This window comes from Podarcis melisellensis (assembly GCF_964234715.1).
Source record: "Podarcis melisellensis genome assembly, chromosome: Z".
In the NCBI taxonomy this organism is placed as follows: Eukaryota; Metazoa; Chordata; class Lepidosauria; order Squamata; family Lacertidae; genus Podarcis; species Podarcis melisellensis.
The window spans coordinates 17,688,813-17,716,142 of NC_138547.1; the positions used below are offsets into that span (position 1 = coordinate 17,688,813).

General features: G+C 44.5%; 1 protein-coding gene and 1 long non-coding RNA gene across 5 annotated transcripts in view; one reads left to right on the forward strand and one right to left on the reverse strand.

Moving 5' to 3' along the window:
- The window catches only part of COL5A1 (collagen type V alpha 1 chain), a 174,478-nt gene that overhangs the window by 35,011 nt on the left and 112,137 nt on the right, over window positions 1–27,330 (forward strand). For all 4 annotated transcript variants that reach the window (XM_081897750.1, XM_081897752.1, XM_081897753.1 and 1 more), the window contains exons 2-4: window positions 3,772–3,939; window positions 6,376–6,589; window positions 7,790–7,952. In XM_081897750.1, the coding sequence (XP_081753876.1) occupies window positions 3,772–3,939; window positions 6,376–6,589; window positions 7,790–7,952 (545 nt within the window). The remainder of the gene's footprint in view (window positions 1–3,771; window positions 3,940–6,375; window positions 6,590–7,789; window positions 7,953–27,330) is intronic.
- Window positions 8,088–25,848, reverse strand: LOC309362339. Its single transcript, XR_014164925.1, has 4 exons — window positions 25,522–25,848; window positions 21,853–21,882; window positions 21,210–21,306; window positions 8,088–9,773 (listed from the first exon to the last, which is right to left on the reverse strand). It is a non-coding gene; the product is annotated as an uncharacterized lncRNA (long non-coding RNA).

Genomic DNA, 27,330 nt, shown 5'->3' on the forward strand with positions numbered 1-27,330 from the left:
TTATGGCTAGTTGGACCAGTGGCCTGATCCAGTAGGCTCTGCTTATGTTCTTATGAAAACCTTTCCAGCCCAGTGCCACTCTAATGCCAGTGGCATTCCACCACTGGGGCACCAGCATCAAGAAGACCCTCATGTGTGCCTGTGTCCCAAATGCTCAGTAAATGCTGCATGGATAAGGGGGTCTCTCTGCACAAATGTACCACCTCAGCAGGTGTCTGTGGGAGCAGATGATCCACCAGATATTTAATATTTATATCCAACTAAGTTCTACTCAGAGTAGACCCAGTGACATTAATGGACCCAAGTTAGTCACCATCTGTTAATTTCAGTGGGGCTATATATGTCAGAGCAAGCACCCTGAACTTGGCTCAGTAGCAAATTGGCAGCCAACGCAGCTGCTCCTTCACCATCATTAATATGCTCCTGGCAAGCTCTCCTGGTTAAGAGCCTAGCTGCCACATTCTGTGCTGGATGCAGCTCCTGAATGGAGCCAAAAGGCAGTCCCATGTGCAGTGCATCACGTATAGCCTGCCCTGGCACAGCCTGTTTTATCACACCCTACGAGCCTTTGCATTAGGCAGGTGCCATCTTCAAGGGTGGCATTAGGAGGGAAACCATGTGGCATCCATAGAAAAGGAAAGTTGCTTTTGATCGGCGGTTCAGCAGAGGCATGCACCATGGCAGACTTCCAAAAGATACCCACTTCTTCCTTCCTTTGTTCTTGTCTTTTCCTCAGGCATATTACAGCTAGTGATTAGCCAAATCATATTTTAGTCATTTTCCCTCTGGCAATGAAAATTCATGCGCCTTCTTGTGTTAGCAGGCCACAGAGTAATCCTAGAGGAAAGAGGCAGGGGGGTCTGAATATTATGGAAGCCTGTTCCTGAGTCCCATTGAGACTTAAGCACATAAGAATAGCCTAATGGATCAGACCATTGGTCCATCCAGTCTAGCACCCGGTTCTTACAGTGGCCAACTAGGTGCCTGTTGGAAACCTGCAAGTAGGATTCGAGCACAAGAGCAAATTATCCCCACCTACCATTTCTAGCAACTGGTATTCAGAAGCATTGGTGTCCTTTCCTCCATGAATTATTCTAATCCTCTTTTAAAGTCATCCAAGTTGGTGGCCATCACTGCCTCCTGCAGAAGGCAGTTCCATAGTTCGACTATGTGCTGTTTGAATACTTTCTTTCTTTCTTTCTTTCTTTCTTTCTTTCTTTCTTTCTTTCTTTCTTTCTTTCTTTCTTTCTTTCTTTCTTTCTTTCTCTGTCTTTAATCCTCCAGTATTCAGCTTCACTGGATGTCCACAAGTTCTTGTGTTATGTGAGAGGGAGAAAAGCTTTTCTCTATCCTTTTTCTCCATGCCATGCATCATTTTATAAACTTCTATCGTGCTGCGTCTTCCTTGCCTGTTTTCAAAACTAAAAAGTGCCGAATGTTGCAACTAGGGCTGGGCAATGCCTGGTTTTCAACCTAGTGTTATATCACCAGTTAAACATCGTGATATACTGATCTATCACAACGTCTGAAATGAGGATGGAACTATGTAGATGCATTGGCTGGCTTCATGGTTTTTACTGCTTCGTGGTTTGTGCCAGTGCCTGCTCTTGTGATTTGCTGCCTCCTGCAGGAGCTGGCAGAGTAAACAGGGGCTGCAGGAATCAAGAGAAGCATTGCCTGCCTTCACGGTTTTTCCCACATTGTGATTTTTGCATAGAGGGTGCACACACACATAATAATTTGTGATATATTGCCAGGTCAAAAAACATGAAACTGATACCACCATATGGACTTTAAACTGGTTTTGGATGATATACCAATATATTGTCCACACCATAGATCAGCAGATTTTGTTCCTTTCCTAATGATCCCAAACACGGAATCTGTAATTTTCACAACTGCTGCACACTCGCACTTACTGGGGTGATGGTGTTAACCACCCACAACCTACAAACCTGGCAGAGCATGGTGGAGGACTCATAGTTGGTTCAGGGTTACTTCCGCAGGCGAGAACTTGGAATGTGTTAGTTAGGTTCTCCTGGCTAGAAGGCACATCCTTCATGCCATCCTCTGGCTCAGGAGAGGAGTCCCTTTCAGGACCTTGTAGAAACCACTCTCTGTAGGGAAAATGAGCTTTCCATCTGGTGGGAGTATTGTTATTTTGAGCCATCAAAGTCAAGCAGGCCATAATGCTGGCCAATTGGACATCCTTGCAACAATTTCACCTTTGACTTTCCCCATGGCACGTTGCAAGATGAATTTTGTAGTGATAGTGGAAGTCGAGGGGTGGGGTGGCGGGGCGTTCTTTTAATCTCAGACACTCTTTTTTTTCAATCTCAGAAAGAAAACTCTGCATGGGCACTTAAATCTTATTCCCTATATCAGTGGTATTGTTGTTTACACTGACATGTTACATTGGTTGTGTATTCTTTTTGTAAAGCGCTTTGGCTGGGTTTTTTAAACATTATTCAGATTTATTCAGATTTATATTTAATTTGTATATCATCCTTTATCTAAGGAACACTAGGCAGTTTAAAATATAAAAACAGTAGAATATATAACATAGTTACAAATAAAACAATTCCTCTCCTACCCACCGTTTAAAAGGCCATAGATTGTTTAATCAGCCCAAGGTTTGGCAGAAATGGATACATTTGAAGGAAGGAAGGAAGGAAGGAAGGAAGGAAGGAAGGAAGGAAGGAAGGAAAGAAGGAAAGAAGGAAAGAAAGAAAGAAAGAAAGAAAGAAAGAAAGAAAGAAAGAAAGAAAGAAAGAGAAATGCAAATATTTGTTTGTAATTTGGGGGGTAGTTTTTGTTTTCAAAAACTTTTTAAAAAAGAAAACTGTTACAGAAAACTATATAGGGAATATAATAAGTCATTGAAAAGAGGGAACACTGTTCTTCTGTTGAATGGAAACCACTGGGGTTTGGGATATTTAATGCATTTAAAGGCCAGGGAAAGCTTACAACATATTGAGGTTCCTGAGGAAAAGTGTCAGCGAGAAGGAGAATTTATTTTCCTCAGCCAAAATAAAGAAGTCACTTCACTATACTGAGTTAGCCCCGTTTACCTTGCTTCTGAACTTTCACCTGATTATTAGATTTGGGTTGCATCCAAAAGGAGAATAAGAGGTGACATGATAGAAGTTTGTAAAATGATGCACGGCCTTGAGAAAGTGGACAGAGAAACATTTTCTCCCTCTCTCATAACACTAGAAATCATGTACATCCAATGAAGCTGAATGTTGGAAGATTTGGGACACACAAAAGCAAGTCCATCTTCACACAGTGCAGAGTTAAACTATGGATCTTGTTCCCCCGGGGAGACAGTGATGGCCACCAAATTGGGTGGCTTTAAAGAGGACTGGGCCAATTCATAGAGAAGAGGGCTATTGATGGCCACTAGCTTGCGCTTGGGTCCTGTTTCAGGGTTTCCCACTGGGGCATCTGCATGGCCATTGTGAGAACTGGATGCTGCACTAGATGATCCAGGAGGGCTCTTCTTATGTTCATAATGTTGGTTCTACTCAAAGCAGAGGAACTGAAACAGATGGGCATGGCTAACTTAGGTCCATTTAATTTCAATGGGTCTACCCTTATTTGGATAAAACCTATTTGGATACAACCCTTTCTCTCTTTTCCTTGGAAATAAATTATTTGATGCTTTTGTTGCTGTTCTGTTTCATGCATGTGGTTATGTGGAATAACCAAATGGCAATCTCTTTTCACCTTTTAATCCCGGTGCTTCTTCTCCCCCCCCCCCCCTTACAGCTGAACCTGCAGATCTCTTGAAGGTATTAGATTTTCACAACTTACCCGATGGCATATCGAAAACAACAGGTTTCTGCACAAGCAGGAGGTCTTCGAAAGGCGCAGATGTGGCATACCGTGTGACCAAGGATGCACAGCTGAGTGCCCCAACCAGGCAACTCTACCCTGGTAAGACCTGTTTTTATTCTGAGGTTATACAGTTAGACCATGCATCCATCTACCTACTCTGACTAGAAGCAGCTCTCCACAGTTTCAGACAGAAGACGTTCCTTGCCCTACCTGGAGATGACATTGAGAATTGAACCCCGGACCGTCTGCATGCACAGCAAATGCTCTGCCACTAAGCTACAGCTTCCCTTTAAAAAGGAAAGAAAACAAGATTCCAGTCCTCATGGTTCTGAGAAAAAGGTCTAATTTAAAAAGGAGCCCGAGGAAGCTGTTTTATTATCAAATAGAACTCTAGGAAGCGTCGAGGTTTTTAATCTATTGTTACTTTTAAATTTGGGGAATTTGAAAGCCTTTAAGATACATGTGTAAAAACTGTCTCGGTGGCTTCTCTCTTTGAGTTAGTGTTGCAATTCTTCAAAACAAAACGCCACAAGTGTTTTCCCACTCCCCATGTTTTGCCACGCTGGCAGTGGCTAATGCAACAGGATGCAAAGACCCTAAAACTACCAGCTTAGGAGAACAAAACCTTCTAATTATCTCAAAATATGCTAAGAGGCAGAGGGTGCTTGGGTAGAAAGAGCTCTGTGGCTTTGTCTTCATCTCCCCATCTTGACACCCTTGATATTCAAATCCCCCAACCTCCATTTCCCTTGGAGATGCTCTGCAATTACTTCTGTTGTCTTTCTTTTAGCATCCCATCATTTGCTTGCTTGTGAGCTACAGTAACATCTAGTTATTGGGATGATGTGTGTTATTAAAGAAGAAAAGGGATGAACGGTTTCAGAAAGTCCTAGGCAGCTGGCCAACTGACACATCCAAGGTCTAAACAAGGCCCTTTGGCTTATTGAGGGGTTTCGTACACAGGGCTTGACTTCATGGAATCATGGAATTGTAGACTTGGAAGAGCCTCCAACAGGTCCTCTAATCCAACCCCCTGCAAGGCAGGACTCAAAGAATCACTGACGGGTGGTCACCCAACTCTTGTCAATCTGCTTTGCAAAGCTCTGTCCCAAAATATGCAAAAACTCAGAAGAGTTGAGGGACATCATAATGTTCTAGTCCTCATAGTTCTGAAGCATGGGCTGAATTAAATAGGGCCACCAGAATCTGCCACACCAAGTCAAGCCATTGGGCTTCCCAGTTCAGTTGTCTATACTGACTGCTAACCGTTTTCCATATTCCAGACAGGTGCTCTACCACTGAGGTTATGACCCTTTCTCTAAAAATAAATAAAGATTCTAGTCCTCATGGTATGGAATAAAGGACTGAAATAACCAGGAACATAGGAAGCTGCCTTCTGTCAAGCTAGCAGATTGCTCCAAATAGCTCAGCACTGTCTACACTGGCTGGCAGCAGCTCTCCAGGGTCTCAGAGAGGAAGTCTTTCCCAAGCTTACCTGGAGGCTTACCTGCTATTGAACCCGGGGCCTTCTGCATGCAAAGCATGTGCTCTTCTAGAGAGCTATGGTTCCCCCACGCCCACGCACCTTAAAAAAATGTTCTGGTCCTTGTAGCTTGGAATGAATAGCTGGATTAAACACAATGTAGGCAGTTGTTTTCTGCTAAGTCAGAACATGGCTCTATGTAGCTCAGTACAGTGGTACCTCGGGTGACAAACACCTCAGGTTACAAACACTTCAGGTTACAGACTCCGCTAACCTAGAAGTAGTACCTCAGGTTAAGAGCTTTGCCTCAGGATGAGAACAGAAATTGTGCAGTGGCAACGGGAGGCCCCATTAGCTAAAGTGATACCTCAGGTTAAGAACGGTTTCAGGTTAAGAACGGACCTCCAGAATAAATTAAATTCGTAACCAGAGGTACCACTGTACAGTGGTACCTTGGGTTACATACACCTCAGGTTACATATGCTTCAGGTTACAGACTCCGCTAACACCGAAATATTACCTCGGGTTAGGAACTTTGCTTCAGAATGAGAACAGAAATCGTGCTCCAGCAGCGCAGCAGCAGTAAGAAGCCCCATTAGCTAAAGTGGTGCTTCAGGTTAAGAACAGTTTTAGGTTAAGTACGGACCTCCGGAACGAATTAAGTACTTAACCCAAGGTACCACTGTACTGTTATCATTGACAGCTAGTGACTTTCCAAGGTTTCAGGCAGGGATCTCTCCCAGCCCTACATGCTTGTGATACTGGGAATGGAACCTGGGACCTTCTGCATGCAAAGCAGGTGCTCGACCACTGAATTACAGCTTTCCCCCAAGGAACACTGCCTTCTCTGCACATTTTGAACTCATTGCTTTGGGTCCAACTCTACAATTCTATCATTCTATGATATTTGGTCTCATTCCCATTTCCTTTTTGAAAAGGCCGCCTAAGCAAGAGGCCTTTGTCACCAATCTTACAATATTGTGGTTTGGGGGTTATGCTTCCATTGCAGGGAATTAACCACTCTCTCTCCCGCCCCCCTTTTCCAATGCCAGCCTCTCCATTCCCTGAAGACTTCTCGATCCTAACCACTGTAAAAGCAAAGAAAGGGGGCCAGTCCTTCTTGGTGTCTATCTACAATGAGCAAGGCATACAGCAGATTGGTGTGGAGATTGGGAGGTCTCCCGTATTCCTATACGAGGACCACACAGGGAAGCCAGGCCCTGAGGACTACCCTCTCTTCCGGGGCATCAACCTCTCAGATGGCAAGTAAGTCTGGCTTGGAACAGGTGGGTGAGACAGAGGGGTGTCAAAGATTTCTAATAAAACAGAAATGGGAGAGGACGTAGCCAGGGGTCATTTCTTCATCCCATGTCCTGAACCAAAACAAATGCAGCAAATAAGTACCTAAGAATAGCCCGCTGGATCAGGCCAATTACCCTTCTAGTCCTGCATCTTGTCCTCACAGTGGCCAACCTTGTGGATGAAACCCACAAGCAGGATCTGAGCACAAGAGCACTCACCCATCCTCTGGTTTTCAGCAACTGGTATTATTCAGAAGCATTATTGCCTCCAACCATGACCACTGAGATGCCTCCAGGATATTGTAGAGTTGAAGAAGGTTCAGAAAAGAAGATGGAGCGACTTCCCTATGAAGAAAGGCTGCAGCATTTGTGGGGCAGCAGCATTTGTGGGGCTGAAGCGCTTGTGGCTTTTAAGCTTAGAGAAAAGGTGATGAAGAGCAGACACGATAGAGGTTTATAAAATGATGCATGGCATGGAGAAAGCAGAGAGAGAAAAGTGTCTCTCCCTCTCTTATAACACTGGAATTTGTGGGCATCCAATGAAGCTGAGTGCTGGAAGATTCAGGACAGATAAAAGAAAGCCATTCTTCATGCTGCATGTAGTTAAATTGTGCAACTCACTGCCACTGGAAGGGGTGATGTCTACCAATCACCTAGCTTTAAAACAGAACTGGACAAATTCATGGAGGATGAGGCTGTAAATGGCTACTAGTTGTGACATCTGTGCTCTACCTACACAGCTGGAGGCAGCCATGCTTCCAAATACCAATTTCTGGAGACCACAGGAGGGGAGAGTGCCCTTGTGGTAACTGCTTGTAGGTTTCCTATTGAGGGCATCTGGTTGGCCACTGTGAGGACAGGATGCTAGACTAGATGGGCCATTGGCCTGATGCAGCAAGCTCTTCTTCTGTTCTTAAGAAGGACCTGAGCAAAGAAGCGCTCTCCCCTTCTGCATTTTCCAGCAACTGGCATTCAGAAGCATTATTGTCTCAGTCCATGGAGGCAGAGCATAGCCTCCATCATAGCTTCTATCCATTGATAGCCTTGACCTCTATTAATTTGTCTTTTATTGACTGTGGGCATTCTGACAGGTTGTCCTCCTGGAGGCTCTTCATAAGATTCGGAGTCTCCATTTAACGTTCCGGTGGGGCTTCTTATTTCCCAGGTGGCATCGGATAGCTATCAGTGTCCACAAGAAGAACGTTACCTTGATATTGGATTGTAAAAAGAAGGTTACAAAGTTTTTGGACCGGAGTGACCATCCCATCATCGATGTCAATGGCATTATTGTGTTTGGAACAAGGATCTTGGATGAAGAAGTATTTGAGGTAAGCATGAGAGAGAAAAGAGCTACTGAGAAGCCAGAATGGCATTTCAGGTTGTTGAAATATTGAGGGTGCTTTCTTTCTGTTGGAGAAGAATGTTCCAGATCAGAAATTGAGGGGTCACCAATATTGGGGGTTTTTTTAATTTCAGAGTGGCTTACATTACAAATGGTTAGAACACAACAGTCCCTGCACTCAGGCACACATTTTAAAAGACATGGCATGAGAGGAAAAATGGATGAGAAGGGAGAGAGGTACCAAAATCTGGAAGGATGCTTATGATTCAGAAATGCATTTTCCTAGCCCTGTCCAGGTTAACTATTACAACCCCTGTGTTGGGTGGGGGGCAGCTCCACCCCACCCCACCTAAGGGGACACTACTGATGGAGGGATAGTTATCTAGAGTATCAGGTGTCTGTGTTTTCCAGCACATGTGATTAGCAGAAAGGTGTGTGTTGTGTACAAAAGCAAGCATTCCATGTGGATCTGTCCAGTGGAAGGTGTGATCCTTAATTGTCAGTAATGGTGCACTGTAGCTCATGGCATGGAGCTTTCTCCCACAAGCCTCTAAGAAGCTCCAATCTAGATGTACCCAGGATGCCTTGATAAGAGCGAGAACAGGCAAAGCGGAAGGGTTTGTATTTTTCCAGAGGCTGTCATTCACCATGCATATCAGTGACAGAAAGTTCCTTGTTGTGAATTATTGTAGGGCAAGATCTGTAAGGACCTGATGGAACTGTTTTATGGAGTATTTAATTATGTATGAGTTTTATAACTAATTTCATGTGTGTAGAGCACTTAGAAGCCATTCTTTTTATAAAACAATAAACAAAAACAACATCATTTCAGCAGGACACATAGACACCCTAAACAAATCTGGAATGTTTCTAACCACGAATGGTTGCAGACTTGTTCCATAATGGTGGCTGTTTTTAAAATAAAATAAAATAACATACCTTTTGGCTGAGCTGACTAATGAGGAAGCAGATTCCATTAAAGGATAATGTATTTTGGTGCTGATTTCCATCATATTGTAACAAGATCCTCCAAATTGGACCATTTTTAAGCTTATGACCATGTAGCTGAATAGCCAAGGTTGGTTTTGGCAGCTGATTCAGACACCAGGCGGCAGATTTCATCACTGTCCCAAAAGCTAGACTTATTCCCTGCAAACTGGCTGGTCTTAAGTATCAACCAGACACCTATATTTTCCTTCTCTCCCCCCCCCCCCTTCCTTACCTCCTCCTCACTTTTTAAAGATATACATTTTATTGCTTCACCCACCACCACCCAGAAACTACCTTGCAAGCATTTACTCATTCATTATCATTATTTTGGTCAATGTGTGTTCACAATGAAACAAAAGCCCTGCCAGGTCTTCATGCTGGTGTAGCTGGGAGAGCATGGAGGCTCCCTACAACCAATATTTCATTATTTCCACATATTTATACAAGAAGCAGCAATCAGTATTCAACCATGCCACCCCCACCCTGCAAAAGCACCAAATGTCCATTTAATTGCATTTAACTTGCAAGTCATTTCAGTTGCCAGATGTCCTCAGAGGCCTATAACCATGTACTATCAGTGTTGCATATATTACAGAACTGTGCCAGGTTGAATGAACAGTAGTGGCTTGATTGTTAGTTTGACTCTCTAGGACATGTTTGCATTTGTCCATTAATATTAAGCCCCAGAGTGGTGAAGTCCAGATATGAAACAGGTCTGCACTTAAAGTCTACCGATAACTTGCAAGAGTAAGTCAAGGGAGTTTCTGAAATGGACTTGAAATATAAATTCTTCCTCGCTGGTAATTCCAAATGTCACCTAGAAATGAGGATTCAACAACAACAAAAATGTGTTGGTAGCTCTCAAGCTGCCACCTACTTTCTCTGCTGATCGGTGCTCCTTAGCTTATTAACTCACTCATTCAGGGTTTACATTAGAAACACAGGAAGTTGCCTTCAGACCATTGATGATGCAATATTATTGAACCTGCCTGGCAGGGGCTTTCCAGGATCCCCAGCCCCACTTGAAGATAGTAAGGGTTGATCCTCATACCTGCATGCTAAGAAGATGCTCCACCGCTGAACCCTAAAAAGTTCCTATCTCTTGCAGTTCTGAAGGAAGGACAGCATCAAATGGACTGACTGGCAGGGACTCTCCAGGGTTCCAGTCTTTTCTCAGTCCTAGCGGGAGATGTTTCAAAGGATTGAACCTGGGGCTTTCTGCTCGCAAATCAGATGCTCTACCAACGGAGCCCCTGCTGTTCTCCATAGGCCCCTTCCTGTTAGTGTCAGGATAGCTTTAAGATGACAGTTTCTGAAGCCTTTGTCTGAGGGCTTTGTCAGACAGGGCGGTATCTAAAATAAACAGCCTAACTTTTGGCTTGACAGGAGGGGTCATAATAATAGCGTTAATAAGCTCTGTGTCCATTGGGCTGTCATAAAAACTTAATCTGTCCACCCTGTCGCTAATGGCTTGATGGAGAGAAGAGAGTTTTCCAACTGTTTTTTTCCTGACATCATAGGCACCAACTCTGTAGGTCTGAGGTGTCTTCCGCCCCACCATAGTCTATTGGAATGGGGCTGAGCCCCCGCAATCCTGAGGGGCCAGGCCTCGTAGCAGCAGCAGTGGGCCTTGCTGGACACAGGAGTGGCAGGCCTTACCGGGCCTGTGACAACAGTAGGCCTCACAGGGCCTCGCTGTGGTGGCAGCAGGCCTGACCAGTGGTGGGTCTCACCCCCCCCCAACGTTGAGCACAACTCGGCATCTCTGATCTCAATAGAGAATGGGGGCTCATCTTATGTTTTTATGATTATAGACCACTTTGGTTGCCCTTATCTAGCTCCACTGCTTTGTATAATATATTTATTACGGTATTTACTCGAATGTATCTTGGCCAAATCACGTCAAAAATAGAGTGTGCATTAGATTTGATGGCGCATTTGCATTCACCAGCAAATACTTTTTTTCAGTTTCAAGGTTGTGAAAATGGAGGTCCGCATTAGATTTTGATGGCTCATTAGATTTGCATAAATACGCTTCCTTTAGAATCATAGGACTGAGGAGTTGGAAGGGACTGCAAGGGTCACATCTAGTTCAGCCTCCTGCAACTCAGGAATCCCAGCTAAAGAATCCTTGACAGATGGCCATTGACCCCTGCTTAAAAAACCCCAAGGAGGGAGAGTCCACCACCTTGCGAGCCAAGGCCCTGTGACTCCGTTGTTTCCCTCATTATGAAATAACCAGACAAGACAGAAGATATATACAGTGGTACCTCAGTTTACAAACTTAATCAGTTCCGGAAGTCCGTTCTTAAACCAAAATCGTTCTTAAACTGAGGCACGCTTTCCCTAATGAGGCCTCCCACTGCCGGTGCCCTTCCGCCATTCAGATTCCGTTCTTAGACTGAGGTAAAGTTCTCAAACTGGGACACTATTTCCGGTTTTGTGGCGTTCGTAAACTGACTAGTTCGTAAACAGGGCTGTTCTTAAACCGAGGTACCACTGTAGAATGGGTTCAAATTAGGCCACAACTTTATTGATTACAGATGTGAATGGTTTGGCTTAGGCACAGGGTGGAGCCATCCCCTCCAAGCCCTCTGCTGGGAGAGCATCTAAGGCTGAACTACCACTAGAGGAAGCCCTAATGAGCTACATCAAATAGGGGTACATCTGAGGGGTCCCAGTTGGAAGGAGTGCTATGGCCCTGGCTCCCATCTGGGCATTCGGATAGAAGCCCCTCTTCCTGGATCCCTTTACCAGGATACCCTTAACCAAGGAGGGGCAGGCAGAGGTAACAACCTTCCCTCGAACAAAGACTAGGCTTAAAGGTAAAGGTATGGATGGTTTCTGTAAATCTTGGGCTTTTCCCTGGAAAGCAGGGACACTTGGGGGATCTGTTGCTACAAGGTAGGTGGAAACCCAATGGCTAGTGCCAATTTGCCAAGTGGAAATCTTCCTACCTGGCCCTGAATATGGCAGCCAACAGTGCCATAGCAAAGTCTAGTCTGCAGAAAGAAACTTATGAAAAAGTGAAGGGAGGGTGGGAGAACTGATTATGGTGAAGTGGGAAGGAGGCCTGGTCAGGCCTCAATTTATTGCCCCTGGGTGCAGACCCAAGTGGCATTTATTGGTTGGTTGGGTCTGCCCCCAAGGGGAATTCCACCTCACACTTGCCTGCAATTGGCCAATCTTTGGGCAGGCAAATCCAACTAGACAACCTTCCCAGCTTGGAGATGTGGGCATGGTCAGGCTGCAATGACATCCAACTATGAAAGGTAAGTGGACTTCTGAGACCATAGAATTATAGAACTGAAGAGTTGAAAGGGATCCCAGTGGTCATCTAGTCCACCCCCTGCAATGCAGGAATCACAGTTGTTTTATTTTTGGGTTCCTTTTCTAATGATTCTTAGCAAGGAATTTTCTTTTTCTCAGTTGCCATGCACTGGGTGTGCCTTGTTGAAATCCTCTATCTGCCCACACCCCATCTCCTAGCTGCAATTCTGCCAATTCTTCAGATATTATATCAAGGGAGGGAGGAGATGGTTGACTTTATAAAACCCACAATTATGGCTAAAGTCAATAATCCCCCGTTTCATTGTCCCTGTTCACAAGCTTCTATTCTCACCCAATGCACCACCCTTTTTGCCATCTGTCATAGTTTAATGGGTTTATAGCAGGGATTATTTGGACTCATCCGCCTGTCAGATTAATGTGTCATTATCAGACTGAATGGGATCGCTCAGCCTGAACCAGTCTAGGAGAGACGCTCTGAGCTCATTAAGAGAGATAATAAAATGCTCTTGAAGCCTCATCTCCGCATTACACACTGCGAGCAGATAACTGAAAAGTCTAAGCTGTCGGAGTCAGGAAGGGGTTGTTCTATCTCAGCGGTGGAGTTCACACCTTGCACGGGTGATTTCAGTGTCAGTGTCTGGCTTACACACACACACACACACACACACACACACACGTCTCAGTAGATTTAGGGAAGCCACATCTGTGTTTGTCCATATGCCCCAAAGAACATGAGAACAATATGCTGGATCAGGCCAATGGCCCATCTAGGGCAACATTCTGTCCTCACAGCTGCCAAATGCCACACAGAATCTAGGATTCTGGATAGACTGCTTTTGGCCTTGGAGGTTCCACAAGAACATAAAAAGATCCTTTTTGCTGGATCAGGTTGGTAGTAGCCCATGTAATCCAGCACCCTGTCCTCGCAGTGGCTGACCAGATTTATTTATTCATTACATTTATTTCCCACCCTTTCCCAAGGAGCTCCATTTCCCCATTTAATCCCCACAACAACCCTGTGAGGTGGGTTAAGATGAGCAGCATCCCAGTGCAGGATGCTTCCCTTCCCCTCCTTTGTTTTCCAGCAACTAGTATTCAGAAGCATTGCTACTTCCAATTGTGGAAGCAGATTGTAGTCATCGTGGCTAGTAGACATTGATAGCCTTATCCTCCACAAATTTGTTCAGTCCTTCTGTAAAGCCACCCAAGTTAGTGGCCATCCCTTCCTCCTTTTTCTCCATAGAGCTCAAGGTGGCTTGCATAGTTCTGAGCCTTTTCATTCCCCAAAACAACCCTGCAAGGTAGGTTAGACCAAGAGTGAGCACTGGCCCAAAGTCTGCTTCATGGCCAAATGTGGGAATACGAACCCTGGTCTCCTAGGTCCTAATCCAACACTCGACAGTTCCTCTTTTCCCAGGCCTTTGGCTAATTAAACCATTTATGCCCTTTTAAACTGTGTGCTGGGGGTATTGTTTTTGTTTGTTATTACAAGGTGTGTGTGTGTGTGTGTGTGTTCATATTGTAAACCACCCTGTGTTCTTTGGATGAAGGGTGGCAGAGAAATAAAACAAACAAGCAAACAAACTATTACACCACACTGGCTGTGTTGACAAGGTTGTTGGGAAAACTAGGAGAACATGCCAGCAGAACTACCCTTCCCCAATATGCTGAAAGGGTGGGCACGGCCAGGGTAGGACATCATAAATAGATGTGGAAGGAAGCCTCCTCTTTGCAGGTGCCTGCTTTGGGTTCACAGCTGTGTTTGAATGATCCATTTCATTTGTTTCTGCAGACTGGTGGCAACTCTCCCTCTCCCAGCTCACTGTTTTGGAACAATCGCTGTAATTTGGCAGTGAGGCTGGTGCTCTGAAATGGGGCATCCTCCATCCCTCTGTTGAGTTGAGATCCAGACACCTACTTTAGCTATTCCTCCCCCATCCCACTTGAGTTAGCTGCCAGAGGGAGTAAATTTATGACCTTGGCTTTGTGTTGGACCACCTCGGCCAACAGTGATTTCACTTTTCTTCCTGCAAAGCCCTTTAAGGAAGTCTCTCTTTTTTTTTAAGCCTCCAGTACATCACATGGAGCGATGGAAAAACTAAAACAGCGAGTGCCAGCATTTATTCTGGCACTCATTACATTACAGGGAAATGGACGGTTCTTCTCCACAAGCTTGGGGTGTAATTTATGGTTTTCATCATTGGGGTTTTGCTTTGGTTTAGCTCCCCCTATTGTTATTGTTATTTTTCTTTTTTTAAAGAAAGAAGGGTCTTATTTTCTCCTGGAACAGTCAGTCACTTTGAGCATCTGGATCAAATCACCAGAATGTTCTGTGTGTGTGTGTGTGTGTGTGTGTGTAGGTGGTGAGTCGTAAGTTTTGCCTATTGGGAAAAAAATGAATGTTGTCATCTATCTGAGGTTCTACCTCTGGAAAAGTTTATGATTGCGTCGAGACGGCCTTGCGTTGACTCCAAGCAATGCTGTCACTTCAAGAAAAAATGGTCATCTACTCCAGTTGAGGGCAGACTCGTAAGGAATTGGGATTTTGTGGCACCCATGAAGGCTCAGAAGCCTCCTCTGGTAGCTGCCTGGTGATGTACTGACTAGAGTGTAATGGTTAGCAATAGGGAGATGGAGAAAAATCCAGAGTGTAGTAGTTGGAATGTCTGACTAGGACCTTGAGAGAGGCCAGGGTTCAAATCCTCACTTGGCCATAAAGCTCACTGTGTGTGACCATGTGCCAGTCATTTTCTCTCAGTCTAGTGTATGTCACAGGGTTGTTGTGAGGATAAAATGGGGCAGAGGAGAGCCATGTACACCACCTTGAGCTCCTTGCAGGAAAAGGGGGGGGGCATAAATGCAATATATAAATGCTTGCTCTTCCCTCATGCCTCTGTGGCTTGGCAAGAATCCAGGGGTAGGCCAGAACAATCATGGGTTCAATCTTTGGCATTTTCAGGTGAGTCTGGGAATATCCCTATACAAAACCTTGGAGAGCTGCAGCCCTGTGTTGACAAAGCTAAGCTAGGTGGACCAAAGTTCTGGTTCAAAATAAGGCAGCTTCCTCGATTTCTCTTTAAATCACTTCCCGTTTATACAGACGTATGAGGACGAGAAGCCTGTGCTAGTTTTGAGAGATGTAGCTTAGTGGCAGAGCATCTGTTATACTCACAGAAAGGTCCAGGGTTCAATCCCTGGCATCTCCTGGTAAAGCCATGGTAGCTTTTTATGCTCTCACCAGAGGACAGTGTGAGGAAGCTCACAAGGGCAGCAGCACTGAGTGTGTGTGCACTTTTGTGTTGGGAGAGGCTGTTGTCGGGCATTTGGATGAAAACACCAAAACTGAGAACACAAGAATGTAAGAGTAGCCTCCTGGATCAGGCCAGTGGCCCATCTATTGCCTGTTCTCACTGTTGCTAAGCAGATGCCTATGGTCAACCTGCAAGCAGGACCTAAGCACAAGAGCAACCCTCTCTCCTCCTGTAGTTTCCAGCAACTGGGATCCAGAAGCATTGCTGCCTCCAATTGTGGCAGCAGAGCATAGCCATCATGGCTAGAAGCCTTCTCCTCCTCTATGAATTCGTCTAATCCTCTTTTAAAGCTGTCTAGGTTGGTGGACATCACTGCCTCCTGTGGGAGGTAGTTTCATACTTTGACTATGCAATGCGTGAAGAAGGACTTTTTAATGTGCCCTGAATGCATTCAGCTGCATTGGATGTCCATGAGTTAGGAGAGGTCCACTCTACCCACTTTCTCCATGCCCCACATATTTTTACTTAACAGGTAGCAGAAGAGGATCTGAATATTCTAGTCCAATCCTCTCACCTAAAACCAACTAAGAATTTTTTTAAAGCAGGCCAAAGTTATTATGGAATGCAAACCGAATTTTAATAGACTAAAAGCAAATGGAGGAACAAAACGAGTCATTCTTGGTTCCCTGCTCTTGCATTTCCCAATGAGACAGGGAAAGAGGAACTCTTTTCTCAGGATGCAAATGTTTGAGAACCCGGAGGATGGATTTGAGCACGACACCAGTGCTGGCAGAGCAGACCCCCTTTGGCAACCAGTGGAGAGCAGTCCATGCATTGGCTCATTACAGGGGATGGATAACATGAAGCACAGCTCACCATCAGTCTTTTGGCTTGTGGCTGCGTTTTGGAGGTTAGGTTTCCCTGATGGATAATGAGAGAGCAAGGGTGTAATTTGTTCCATGGAAATTATAACCTTACCATGGTGCTGCCTCTTTGGATGCTCATATTCCCTCTTTTCCCGCCTGTGAAACAAACAGCTTCTCTGCTCCCCCACACCATTTCCCTGAGACAATCCTTTCCTATACAACCGTAGTGGAGTCCAATAAATCTGAAATATTGTTTTCTGTTGTATAAGTCATAATTTAAGGACATTTTTGTTATAGAAGTTTAAACACTAGGCAATATAGGAACATTAGTTCCATTCCTTCCATAACATCTGCATATCAAATTGATTTATTGATAATAAATATCTATAACAAGTAATCTTGGGGTGGGCTTTTTAGTTTTAAAGGATTTAACCAGTCATTCTAGTATCTCAGATGTCTCAGAAGCTGAACGAAGTTGTTAAGAAATGTTGTAGCTGTAGATATTGCCATTGGGTTGCATACTATAGCTGATATTTAGCTCTTAACAGCATACATTAAAAATTCATCTTCATCATGCATCAGTTGATCCAAGCACCATCTTTTCTCCAATTTTGAAAGTTGGGTTTCCCCATAAAGTCAATTTACCATGGGAAAATGGGTCAAATCTTTTTTTTATTAGACATTGTTTGCATAGCTTTCCAACTGATACAATTGTTTCCAGAGATAGCAACATTCGATTGTATTTTGAAACTAATACTGTCCATCCAACCAAAGGTGCACTGTATGTATGTATGTATGTATGTATGTATGTATGTATGCATACAGTGGTGCCTTGGTTGCCGAACGGCTTGGCTCCCAAACAAATCAGCTTCTGAACACTGCAAACCCGGAAGTGAGTGTTCCGGTTTTCAAATGGTTTTTGGAAGCTGAATGTCCAAAATGGCTTCCATGGCTTCCAATTGAGTGCAGGAAGCTCCTGAAGCCAATTGGAAGCCACACCTTGGTTTTCGAATGGTTCTGGGAGTCGAAAGGACTTCCGGAACGGATTAAGTTTGACAACCAAGGTACCACTGTATTCCAGAGTTGCTTCTAATATTTAATGCTTGACAATAAATGACCATGATGATATCACTGAAAACCACGAGCAGGTGGAGAGGAGAGTGGCTCTTGTGCTTGAATCCTGCTTGGGGGCTTCCCACTGGGGCATCTGGTTAGCTACTGTGAGAGGCTGGACTAGATGGACCATTGGCCTGATCCAACAGTTTTTAAGAAATATAGAAACCATCCACTTTGGTGGGGAGTGGAATTATTAGTAATAATAATACCCACCAATCTGGTTGGATTTTCAAAGCCACTCTGGGTGACTTACAGCATATATTGAAACATAGTAAGCTGGTTCCCACTGGCCTGTGGGAGCATCCAATTTTTCCCTTCTATTATGCTTCTGAGATTGAAACACCGTTGAGGTGTGTCATTGTTCTCTTTGAGCTGATGGTTGAAAATTAGCCACAGCTTGTAGTAGTAGCAAATACAGGATCTTGGAGGAGGTTGAGTTCCTGTGCCATCACCAGGATTATATACTTCCACACACACCAGAAATTAGTGGAATTTACCCTCACCCCAAAGATAAGGCAAGCCCTCCTGCTCACATACACCCCAACCAACTGTAAGGAGGAGCCCAGTCAGATAGGCAGGGTAGGTAAAGATAAAGGTACTCTTGACCGTTAGGTCCAGTTGCGGACGACTCTGGGGTTGCGTGCTTAGTTCGCTCTGTAGGCCGAGGGAGCCGGCGTACAGCTTCCAGGTCATGTGACCAGCATGACCAAGCTGCTTCTGGCAAAACCAGAGCAGAGCATGGAAACGCCCACCAGAGCAGTACCTATTTATCTACTTGCACTTTGACGTGTTTTCGAACTGCTAGGTTGGCAGGATCAGGGACCAAGCAACGGGAGCTCACCCCATCGCGGGGATTCAAACCGCCAACTTTCTGATTGGCAAGCCCTAGGACCTGTGGTTTATTATATCATAAATCATAATTCATAAATCATGATTCATAATAGGTAATTCATAAAAAGTAATTCATAAATTATAAATCATAAAAAGTAAATCATAAATCATTACTCATAATTCATAAATAGCAATTCACAATTCATAATTTATAAATTATAAATCATGAATATCATAAATACCATGATTCAGGGAACAGGAATCAGGAACCATAAATAAACCACAATTCATAATTCTTAATTCATAATTCATAAATATCATGAATCATAAGTCAAAAAAGAATTCATAATTCATAAATATCAGTAATTGTAAATCATGATTCATAATTCATGATTTATAATTCATAATTCATAAATATCAGTAATTGTAAATCATGAATCGTGAGTCATGATTCATAATTCATAAATACCATGAATCCTAAATCATGAATCTTAATTCATAATTCATAAACATCATGAATCCTAAATCATGAATCGTGATTCGTAATTCATAAATATCATGAATCGAAAATCATGAATCATAATTCATGATTCATAGGCTTGATTAGCCTCTCTCTGTTCTTCCCTCTGCACAAAATTACAGTGGTGCCCTGCAAGACGAACGCCTCGCAAGACGGAAAACCCGCTAGACGAAAGGGTTTTCCATTTTGGAGGCGCTTCGCAAAATGAATTTCCCTATGGGCTTGCTTCGCAAGAAGAAAATGTCTTGCGAGTTCCTGCGGGTTTTTCCCCCTCCCCCCCTTTTTCTAAGCAGCTAAGCCGCTTATCAGCTGATCCGCTAAGCTGATAAGCCGCTAAAAGCCGCTAAACCGCTAATACTGCTAATCCGCTAAACTGTCAATGGGCTTGCTTCGCAAGACGAAAAAACCGCTATATGAAGACCCTCACGGAACGGATTAATTTTGTCTTGCGAGGCACCACTGTACCTGTTCTTGTGACAGTAAAGGGCATCTCTGTCACCATAGAAATAGTCACAGAATGGAGTGAGATTTGTTTAGTCGCCATTTGAAAGAACCATGTGGACTAGGATCTAACTTTAGTTTTAGGGAAAGGGCCACAGCTCAGTAGTGGAGCATGTGCTTTGCATTCAGATGAGCCCGGGTTCTTGATGGCATGTCCAGGTAGGCCTGGGGGGAAAATCCCTGCCTGGAACCCTGGAGATCCAATGCTACCTGTCAGTGCACAGAATACTGATCAGTGTTCTGAAAGAGTGTAAGACAGGTTCCTAAGTACAGTACTATGAACAGCTGTCCTCCCAAGGAACACTCCCAAAATAATCAAAATGGACACCTCCATGGATTGGCTAATTGGAATCCCCATTTAGTCTCCATCCTAAGACAGACATGCCTAGTCCTCCTTGGAGTTAGGCAGATTTCAGAGTAGATGGGAAGCATTAAGTGCATCATCACTCAAGGGACAGGATGGGGGCCTGTAAGAGTGTGTTCCTAATGAGTTCCACAGGCTTTTTGGAGAGAAGGCTGTGTCTCGTTTTACCTCTCTGCCTGTGTCTGTTGTGCAAACGAACCGGCTCCAAGAACATGGAAAATCCATCTCCTGCCAGATGGATGGTTTTCTCCCTGGCACACAGTCTCCTACTGGATCCACTTCAGGAGATGAAACCCTTTTAAACAAAACCGTGTGTGCGGGTTTCTCCCTGAGTCAGGAAGACTAAAGCTTTGAGATGGGGATGGGGACATTGCTCCAGCATCATACAGAGAAGGCTCCACCCCTTCCTGGCTCTCAACCACTCAGCTGAAGTCAGGACACATAAAAGAAAGTTCTTAGTTATGCAACTATGGAACTCACTCCCACAGGAGGCAGTGATGCACACCAACCTAAAAAGGTAAAGGGATCCCTGACAATTAGGTCCAGTCGTGGCCGACTCTGGGGTTGCTACGCTCATCTCGCTTTATTGGCCGAGGGAGCTTCCAGGTCATTTGGCCAGCAGGACTAAGCCGCTTCTGGCGAACCAGAGCAGCGCCAGAGTGGTACCTATTTATCTACTTGCACTTTGACGTGCTTTCGAACTGCTAGGTGGGCAGGAGCAGGGACCGAGCAACAGGAGCTCACCCCATCATGAGGATTCGAACTGCCGACCTTCTGATTGGCAAGTCCTAGGTTCTGCGGTTTAAGCTACAGCGCCACCCACATCCCTGCACACCAACCTAGATTGGTTTTAAAAAAGATTGGACAAATTCGTGGAGGAGGAAAGGGCTATCAATGACTACTAGCCACAATAGCTGTGCTCTGCCTCCCGGTATTCAGAAGCATGACTGTCTCTAATTGTGGAGGCAGAGCATAGCCATTGTGACTAGGAGCCATTGCTAGCCTTATCCTCCATGAATAAATACATGATTATTCAGAAATAATGTAAGAATGAAAGAAGAGACTGCTAGATCAGGCCAGTGGCCCATTGGGTCCAGCATCCTGTTTTCCCAGTGGCCAACCAAATGCCTCAGTGGAATGTTCTCTCCTCTTGCAGTTTCCAGGAACAGGTATTCAGAAATATTGCTGCCTCCCACCATGGAGGCATAGCACAGCCATCCTGGCTAATAGCCCTCATTAGCCCTCTCCTCCATGAATTTGCCCAGTCCTCTTTGAAAGCCATCTAAGTTGTTGGCCATCACTGCCTCCTGTGGGAGGGAGTTCCATAGGTTCACTATGCATTGCTTGAAGAAGGCTTTTTTTTTAATCTGTTCTGAATCTTCCTGCAGTCAACATTGTTGGATGTCTGCCAGTTCTAGTAATATGAGAGAGGGAGCAAAACTTTCCCCTCGACTTTCTCCATGCCATGCATTGCATCATTTTATAAACTTCTGTCATGTTGCGTCTTACTCACCTTTTCTCCAGACTGAAAAATCCATTCCCTTGATCGTTTGGGTTGCTCTTAGATTGTGATGATTTCATTGGAAGGCACTAATTTGCTTTTTGAGTTCCTGATTCGACGAATTTAGAAATATGTTGCACCCAAACATACACTAAGTGTGCATGCAGTGTAGAAATTTCCTGAGCTGTTTTCCTGGCAATCATCTGGGGCTCCTCCCTCTTAACCCCCCACCCCACCCCACCCCCATGGCCCTCTTTGGCTATTCATGACTCACGGTGGAAAAATGTCAAAACAAGTGTAAGGACATTTAATTTGATTTGTTTTGGCTGGTTGGAACACAGCAAACCGGGCATCTGAGCAGGCTGTATTTTCCGCACACACCCCACCCCCTAACAAAGAAGTCAAGAATGGAATAATCTGGTGAGTGTAGGTAGCTCTTGCTTTAATTGGCCCAGCCTCCTTAGTAACTTTTGGAAGATCAGAGACCATCCGTAGTCTAGGACTGCTGAATTAACAAGACAATTTGGCCTGATCAACTAATTTTTCAAGTGAGCTTTGTGAGTATCTGAGTTTGGAGGAGCTTTGGGGGAGAACCACTGTCATGAGCCTTCCTCCCTCATTGAGCATACCTGCTTACCCCTATTAAAAAGGATACGAGCCCTGCTGGATGAGGTCAGTGAGCCTTCTGGAAGAAAAGAAAAGAAGAAAAGAGGAGATATGATAGCCATCTTCAAATATCAAATGAATTCAAGTTACAAGAAAGAAGGCTCCAAATAAACATAAGGAAGAACTCTCTGAGGGCAAGAGCTGTTCGACTGTGCAGCGAACGGGAGGTTGTAGAGGCTTTTAAGCAGATGTTGCATGGCCATCAGTCATGGATGCTTTAGCTGAGATTCCTGCATTGCAGGGGGTTGGGCTAGATGACCTTTGGAGGTGCTTTCCAACTGTACAATTATATGACAGTGAAAAGTTTGGGGAAACTGGAAGACAGATTTAGGCACATTTCTCCTTAGAATAAGCTCATGCTTGGCTTGGGGGCTCTTCAATGTGTAACACCGGTATGATTTTGAAAAATTAAACGGCCTGTTTCGCTGGGGCTGTTTTGATGGTTTGGAGGCCGGGGAAAATTTGAATCCCTGGATTAAATGCCGAAACCAAAACCCAATGGCAAATGGGGACTTATGCCAAGGAAGGAAACTTAATATCCAATTGAACAGAGAAAGAAAACACCAGAGTCAGGGGTTGCGACTTAACTCCCGAGAAGCTGCAGAGATGAAACCAGGGTTTGGGCAGCCTTTGGCAGTGCAGAGCCCCTTGAATTTGGCTGACGGAGGCATTTTTGGGATCCCTCTGGACTCACTCCGTTTCTCCAACAAAAACTTAGCAATTTCCATCACAACAGCAGCCTGTTTTGGATCAAGGGGCCAGTTCGGAGGAGACAGACGGTTCCCGCATCGATCTGCAGCGGGCAGGGAGGTGCCAGCAACAACATCCCAGTTCCCAGCCTCTATTTGGCAGCCAGCAATAGATGTGGAAAGGATCCGAGCCTTATTCTTGGCTGCTTCAGGACGCCATGTAGGAATGAGAAGTTGGTGATGGGGAACCAGGAATGGTATTGTGTTTTGCTGATTCCTGGCTCTGCCTGGTTCTTGTTATAATTTTATGATCGACTATGGTGTCGATCATGCCAACCTTACAAAGTAGCCCACAAACTACCTGGGCTGCCCACACAATACCTGAGAGGGATTCTTGAGCTGCAAATGATTCTTGCATTGCAGATGGTTGGCCTAGATAATCAGTGGGTTCTCTTCCAACTCTACAATTATATGATTCCAAGTAATTTGTGTGGGGTCAGCTCAATACATTTTTGCTAACCAGAGATAAAGGGAGGAATGTGGCTCAGAGGAAGAACATCTGCTTTGCATGCAGAAGGTCCCAGGTTTGATCCCCAGTAGTGTCCTCATAGTGTGACAGCAGAACACTTCCTTCTGTAAAGTTGGAGAGTCGCCACTACCGCTCAGTGCAGACAGTAGTGAGCTTAATAGCCTGTCTGAAGGCACCTCCTATGTTCCTTTTTAATTCAGCCCATTGTTATACAGAACACTGAGAACTCAAATCTTACTTTATTCTCCTCATCAGCTGTAGGGACGGCATGCCAACCTATGTCCATTATGTGTCAATCATAGGTCTGTTCCATCCAAGAGAATGCATGAAAACATATGCACGTAAAACATACATTTTTTGTACACACCTCTTCCCAGCCTCTACAGAATTTCAAATAAGGATGTTAAGTCTCTTCCTTTAAATTCCTGGGAGTCCATCTTAGGGAAGACCTTACTTGGAAGGTCAATACAGCCCAGGTGGTTAGGAAGGCCCAACAGAGACTTCATTTCCTTAGGGTCTTGCGAAAGAACAATGTTAGACAGCAACTGATGATTTCCGTCTATCGGTCCATGATAGAAAGTGTTCTCTCATACTGTATTATGGTGTGGTACACTGGTTTGACAGCCATGGACAGAAAGTCCCTACAGAGGGTGGTGAAGACAGCACACAATATCATGGGCTGTCCCCTGAGTCTGCTAGATGTCATCGCAGGAGACCCTTGCCTAAGAGGAGTGAGGAACATTTTCAGGGATGACTCACACCCTGGCCAGCACCTTTTTTAATCTCCTGCCCTCAGGCAGGAGATATAGAAGCATGATAAGCCGCACCAACAGGTTAAAGAACAGTTTCTACCTGTGAGCCGTGAGGCTGCTGAATGGAAGACAGCAACATTGCAGCTGATGTTTGGGATTGGTGGTCGTAGGACAGCACACAGAGTGTAACAAGGACTGAGAGATTGTGGGAGGGAGCGGGGGGCTCGTTTAATCTCACTGTAAACAAGTGGTACAGTGACAATAAAGTATTTATATTTCTTCCCCCCCCCCCCATTCTCAGCCCTACCTGGAGAGGCTTTTGGGATTCAAACTGGGACCTTCTGAATGCAAAGTAGATGCTTAGTCACTCAGCCTTGACCTTTCTCAAATAGATTGTGTATGGAATGGAGATCAAGGAAGGGCTTTTGGTGGTGCCATTCGCTTGTGAACATAAGGATATGAATGGCTCGGTTGGTTAGAGCATCATGCTGATAATGGCAAGGTTGCAAATTCGAGCACTGTATGGGATAGCTGCATATTCCTGCATTGGACTAGATGATCTTCTGACTCCTTTCCAAGTCTATGGTTTATCATCATAGTTGCCCATAGCAACTATGGTTTGAAGCTGTATTGTCAAAAACCACTACTCATTTTTACTTATCAGTAAAGTGTGTACGTGTGTGAAATACCTGTGCAAATGCAGGGGGGCATGTTTCACTCATCTCTACGCCTTAACACACTTTCATAACCCCATGCTTGATGGAGGCCATATGATAAATTGTTGGAAAGGGATTTGTATGTCACAGGGGGCCCAGCCAGAATCATGAGGGTGCTAGCAAAGTCACTTAAACGATGCTGACTGAGTCCAGAGAGAAAAGAAATGCTGATAAAACTTTACTGAGGAAACAAGGCATGTAATTTGAGCAGAAAGAAACAGATGTTCTGTCTTCCTTGAGACCTTGTACATCACAAGGAGACATTCAACCAGACATGGGAAGGGGTACTCCCTCTCAGCCACACAGCCAATCAGAGCACGGGTACCTCACAAAATAACATTGCACCTTCCCTGGTTGCTAAGCAGCACTTCTAACCGCTCCACTCTTGGCCAATTGACTTCCCAGCAGCAGAATTAATTCTTAAATTCCAAACTGAGTGATCCCTGCCCTTGCACTTCCAATGAAGGGTGCAGGTGGTCTTACCTACAAAAAGTAGATACAAAAAGCACCCAGATTTTAAGATCTATAACAAATGGGAAAACAAGGTTTGACATTATTTGTCCTGTTCTTTTTCCTTTTTATGGGCTCAAGAGAGGTACTTGAAAGGCTTTGTCGTTTTTGTTAAAATAGATTTCTGCAGAAAGAGAGAATATGGATTTATTGGCAGCAGACTTGACAGTCTACAGGCAAGAGAAACAAAATAAACTAGCTTCCAAATTGCAACCAAACCACTTTTGCAGACTGGAAAATATTAGGATGGGCTGTTTAGGGTGGACTATTTTGGTATCTGATTTTTTTTCCCCTTCTGCTTTTTTTTTTTTAAAATTGCACTGCTATTTTGCCTGGTTTGGCTGAGGTCAAATTACAGTAATCCACTACAAGATGCTTGTAATGATAGAGCTTGTAATTTGTTGACACTCCCTTAATGCTAAGAAGTTGACAATTTGAGGATTTGCCCTTGAGTCCCATTACCTAGACAGTTCCTTAGGTCTTCACTTTTGAGTTCTAGCAGAGATTACAGGAGGCTCCTCTGAATTAAGTTTCTTTAGAAAACTGCTGCTCAGTCCTGGGGCCTGTTGGTTGGACTCAGAAACATTACAATACTCCTTGAAAATGTTTGCTCTCTCTAGAATTGTTGCAGAAGGAACAAAGCCCTCAAAAGGTGGTAGTGGTGGGAAGAGGAGGAGTCTCAAAATAGGACAGGGGACATGAGCTGTGACACCACCTATCCCACAAGCGGTGTCACTGCATCTTCTCCACTATGAAGAACCTTCCATAGAGTGACACTGCCCAGACTGACCGTTGCTTCCTTCTGGGCAGGAAGCAGTATAAAATGACTTCCTGTTTCAGGAATTTATTTTTCAGCTTGAGAGTCAAGGTCTACTTGTGGTCTAGTGTCTCTGGTACTGATCTTTAGTCCTCTTGACACCTGGTCATTAGTCTGGTTCAGTTCTAAGGCAGCTTTCTATGTTCTTATTTAATTCAGTCCTTGATTCAGAACTATGATAACTACGATCTCACTTTGTTTTGGGGGATGCAGCTGGGTGCCGGAGTACCTACTCTGCATGTAGCAGGCCCCAGTTCAATTTCCAGAATCTCCAGAAAGAGCTAGGAGAGAAACCCACTGCCAGAAACCCTGGAGAGTGACTGCCAGTCAAAGTAGACAGTACTGAGCTAGATAGACCAAGCATCCGACTTGAGATAAGGCAGCTTCTTACATTGCTATTTAAATCTGTCCTTATTTCAGAGCCATGAGGACTAGAGTCATATTTATTTTTATGGGAAGGGCTGTAGCTCAGCATATTATTATTATTATTATTATTATTATTATTATTATTATTATTTTGCATGCAAAAGGTACCTAGTCCAATTTCCCACTGGCATCTCCAGGTAGAGCTGGGATGGTCTCCTGCCTGAAACCCTGGAAAGCTGCTGCTAGTCATCGTTGACAATACAGTCATACCTTGAGTTGAAGTAGCTTCAGGTTAAATATTTTCGGGTTGTGCTCCGCGGCAACCCGGAAGTAACGAAGCACGTTACTTCCAGGTTTCGCCACTCGCGCATGCGCAGACACTCAAAATGACGTCACACGCATGTGCGGAAGCGGCGAAGTGCGACCCGCGCATGCGCAGTTGCGTGTTACATTCTACTCAGGATGCAAACGGGGCTCTGGAACGGATCCTCTTAACATCCAGAGGTACCACTGTACTGAGCCAGGTGCACCCAGTGCCCTCCAAACACCGTTATAGTAACAATAACAGCAATCCCTGCTAGCTCATGTTAAAAGTCTTTCCAGCAGAGGAAGAAAATGTTGACTAGAATGTGGTGAAATTTGAATGAAAAGTCACACCGCTTAAATAACAACACACGCACATACACACACACACACATGCCCTAGCTGTTTTGGATTCTGTGGCTTTTCTCCATGTGTTTTCAATCAGCCAGGGTTTTGGAACAGGAGCCCAGAATGCCTTGCTCCATTCGAGGCGAGAGAGAGGAAAATGCTGATCTTGCAGATGTAATAACAGAAAGAGCTGTTCCCCCCTCCACTGCCCCGTAGCAGAAGAATGACATCTGAGAGCTCAAATAAATCAGCCTTCCTTAAATCAACCTTCCTTCCCCTTTAAAGGAGCATGAATTGGTAACTAAATATTACTCTAACGAAAGAAAGAGAAGAAACTGCCGTGTGTGTGTGTTTGTGTGTGCTGCTTATTCAATCATCACACCAACCCACTACATTTTTGGCCCAGTGACTGAGAGTCGACTGTAGAATTGTTATTT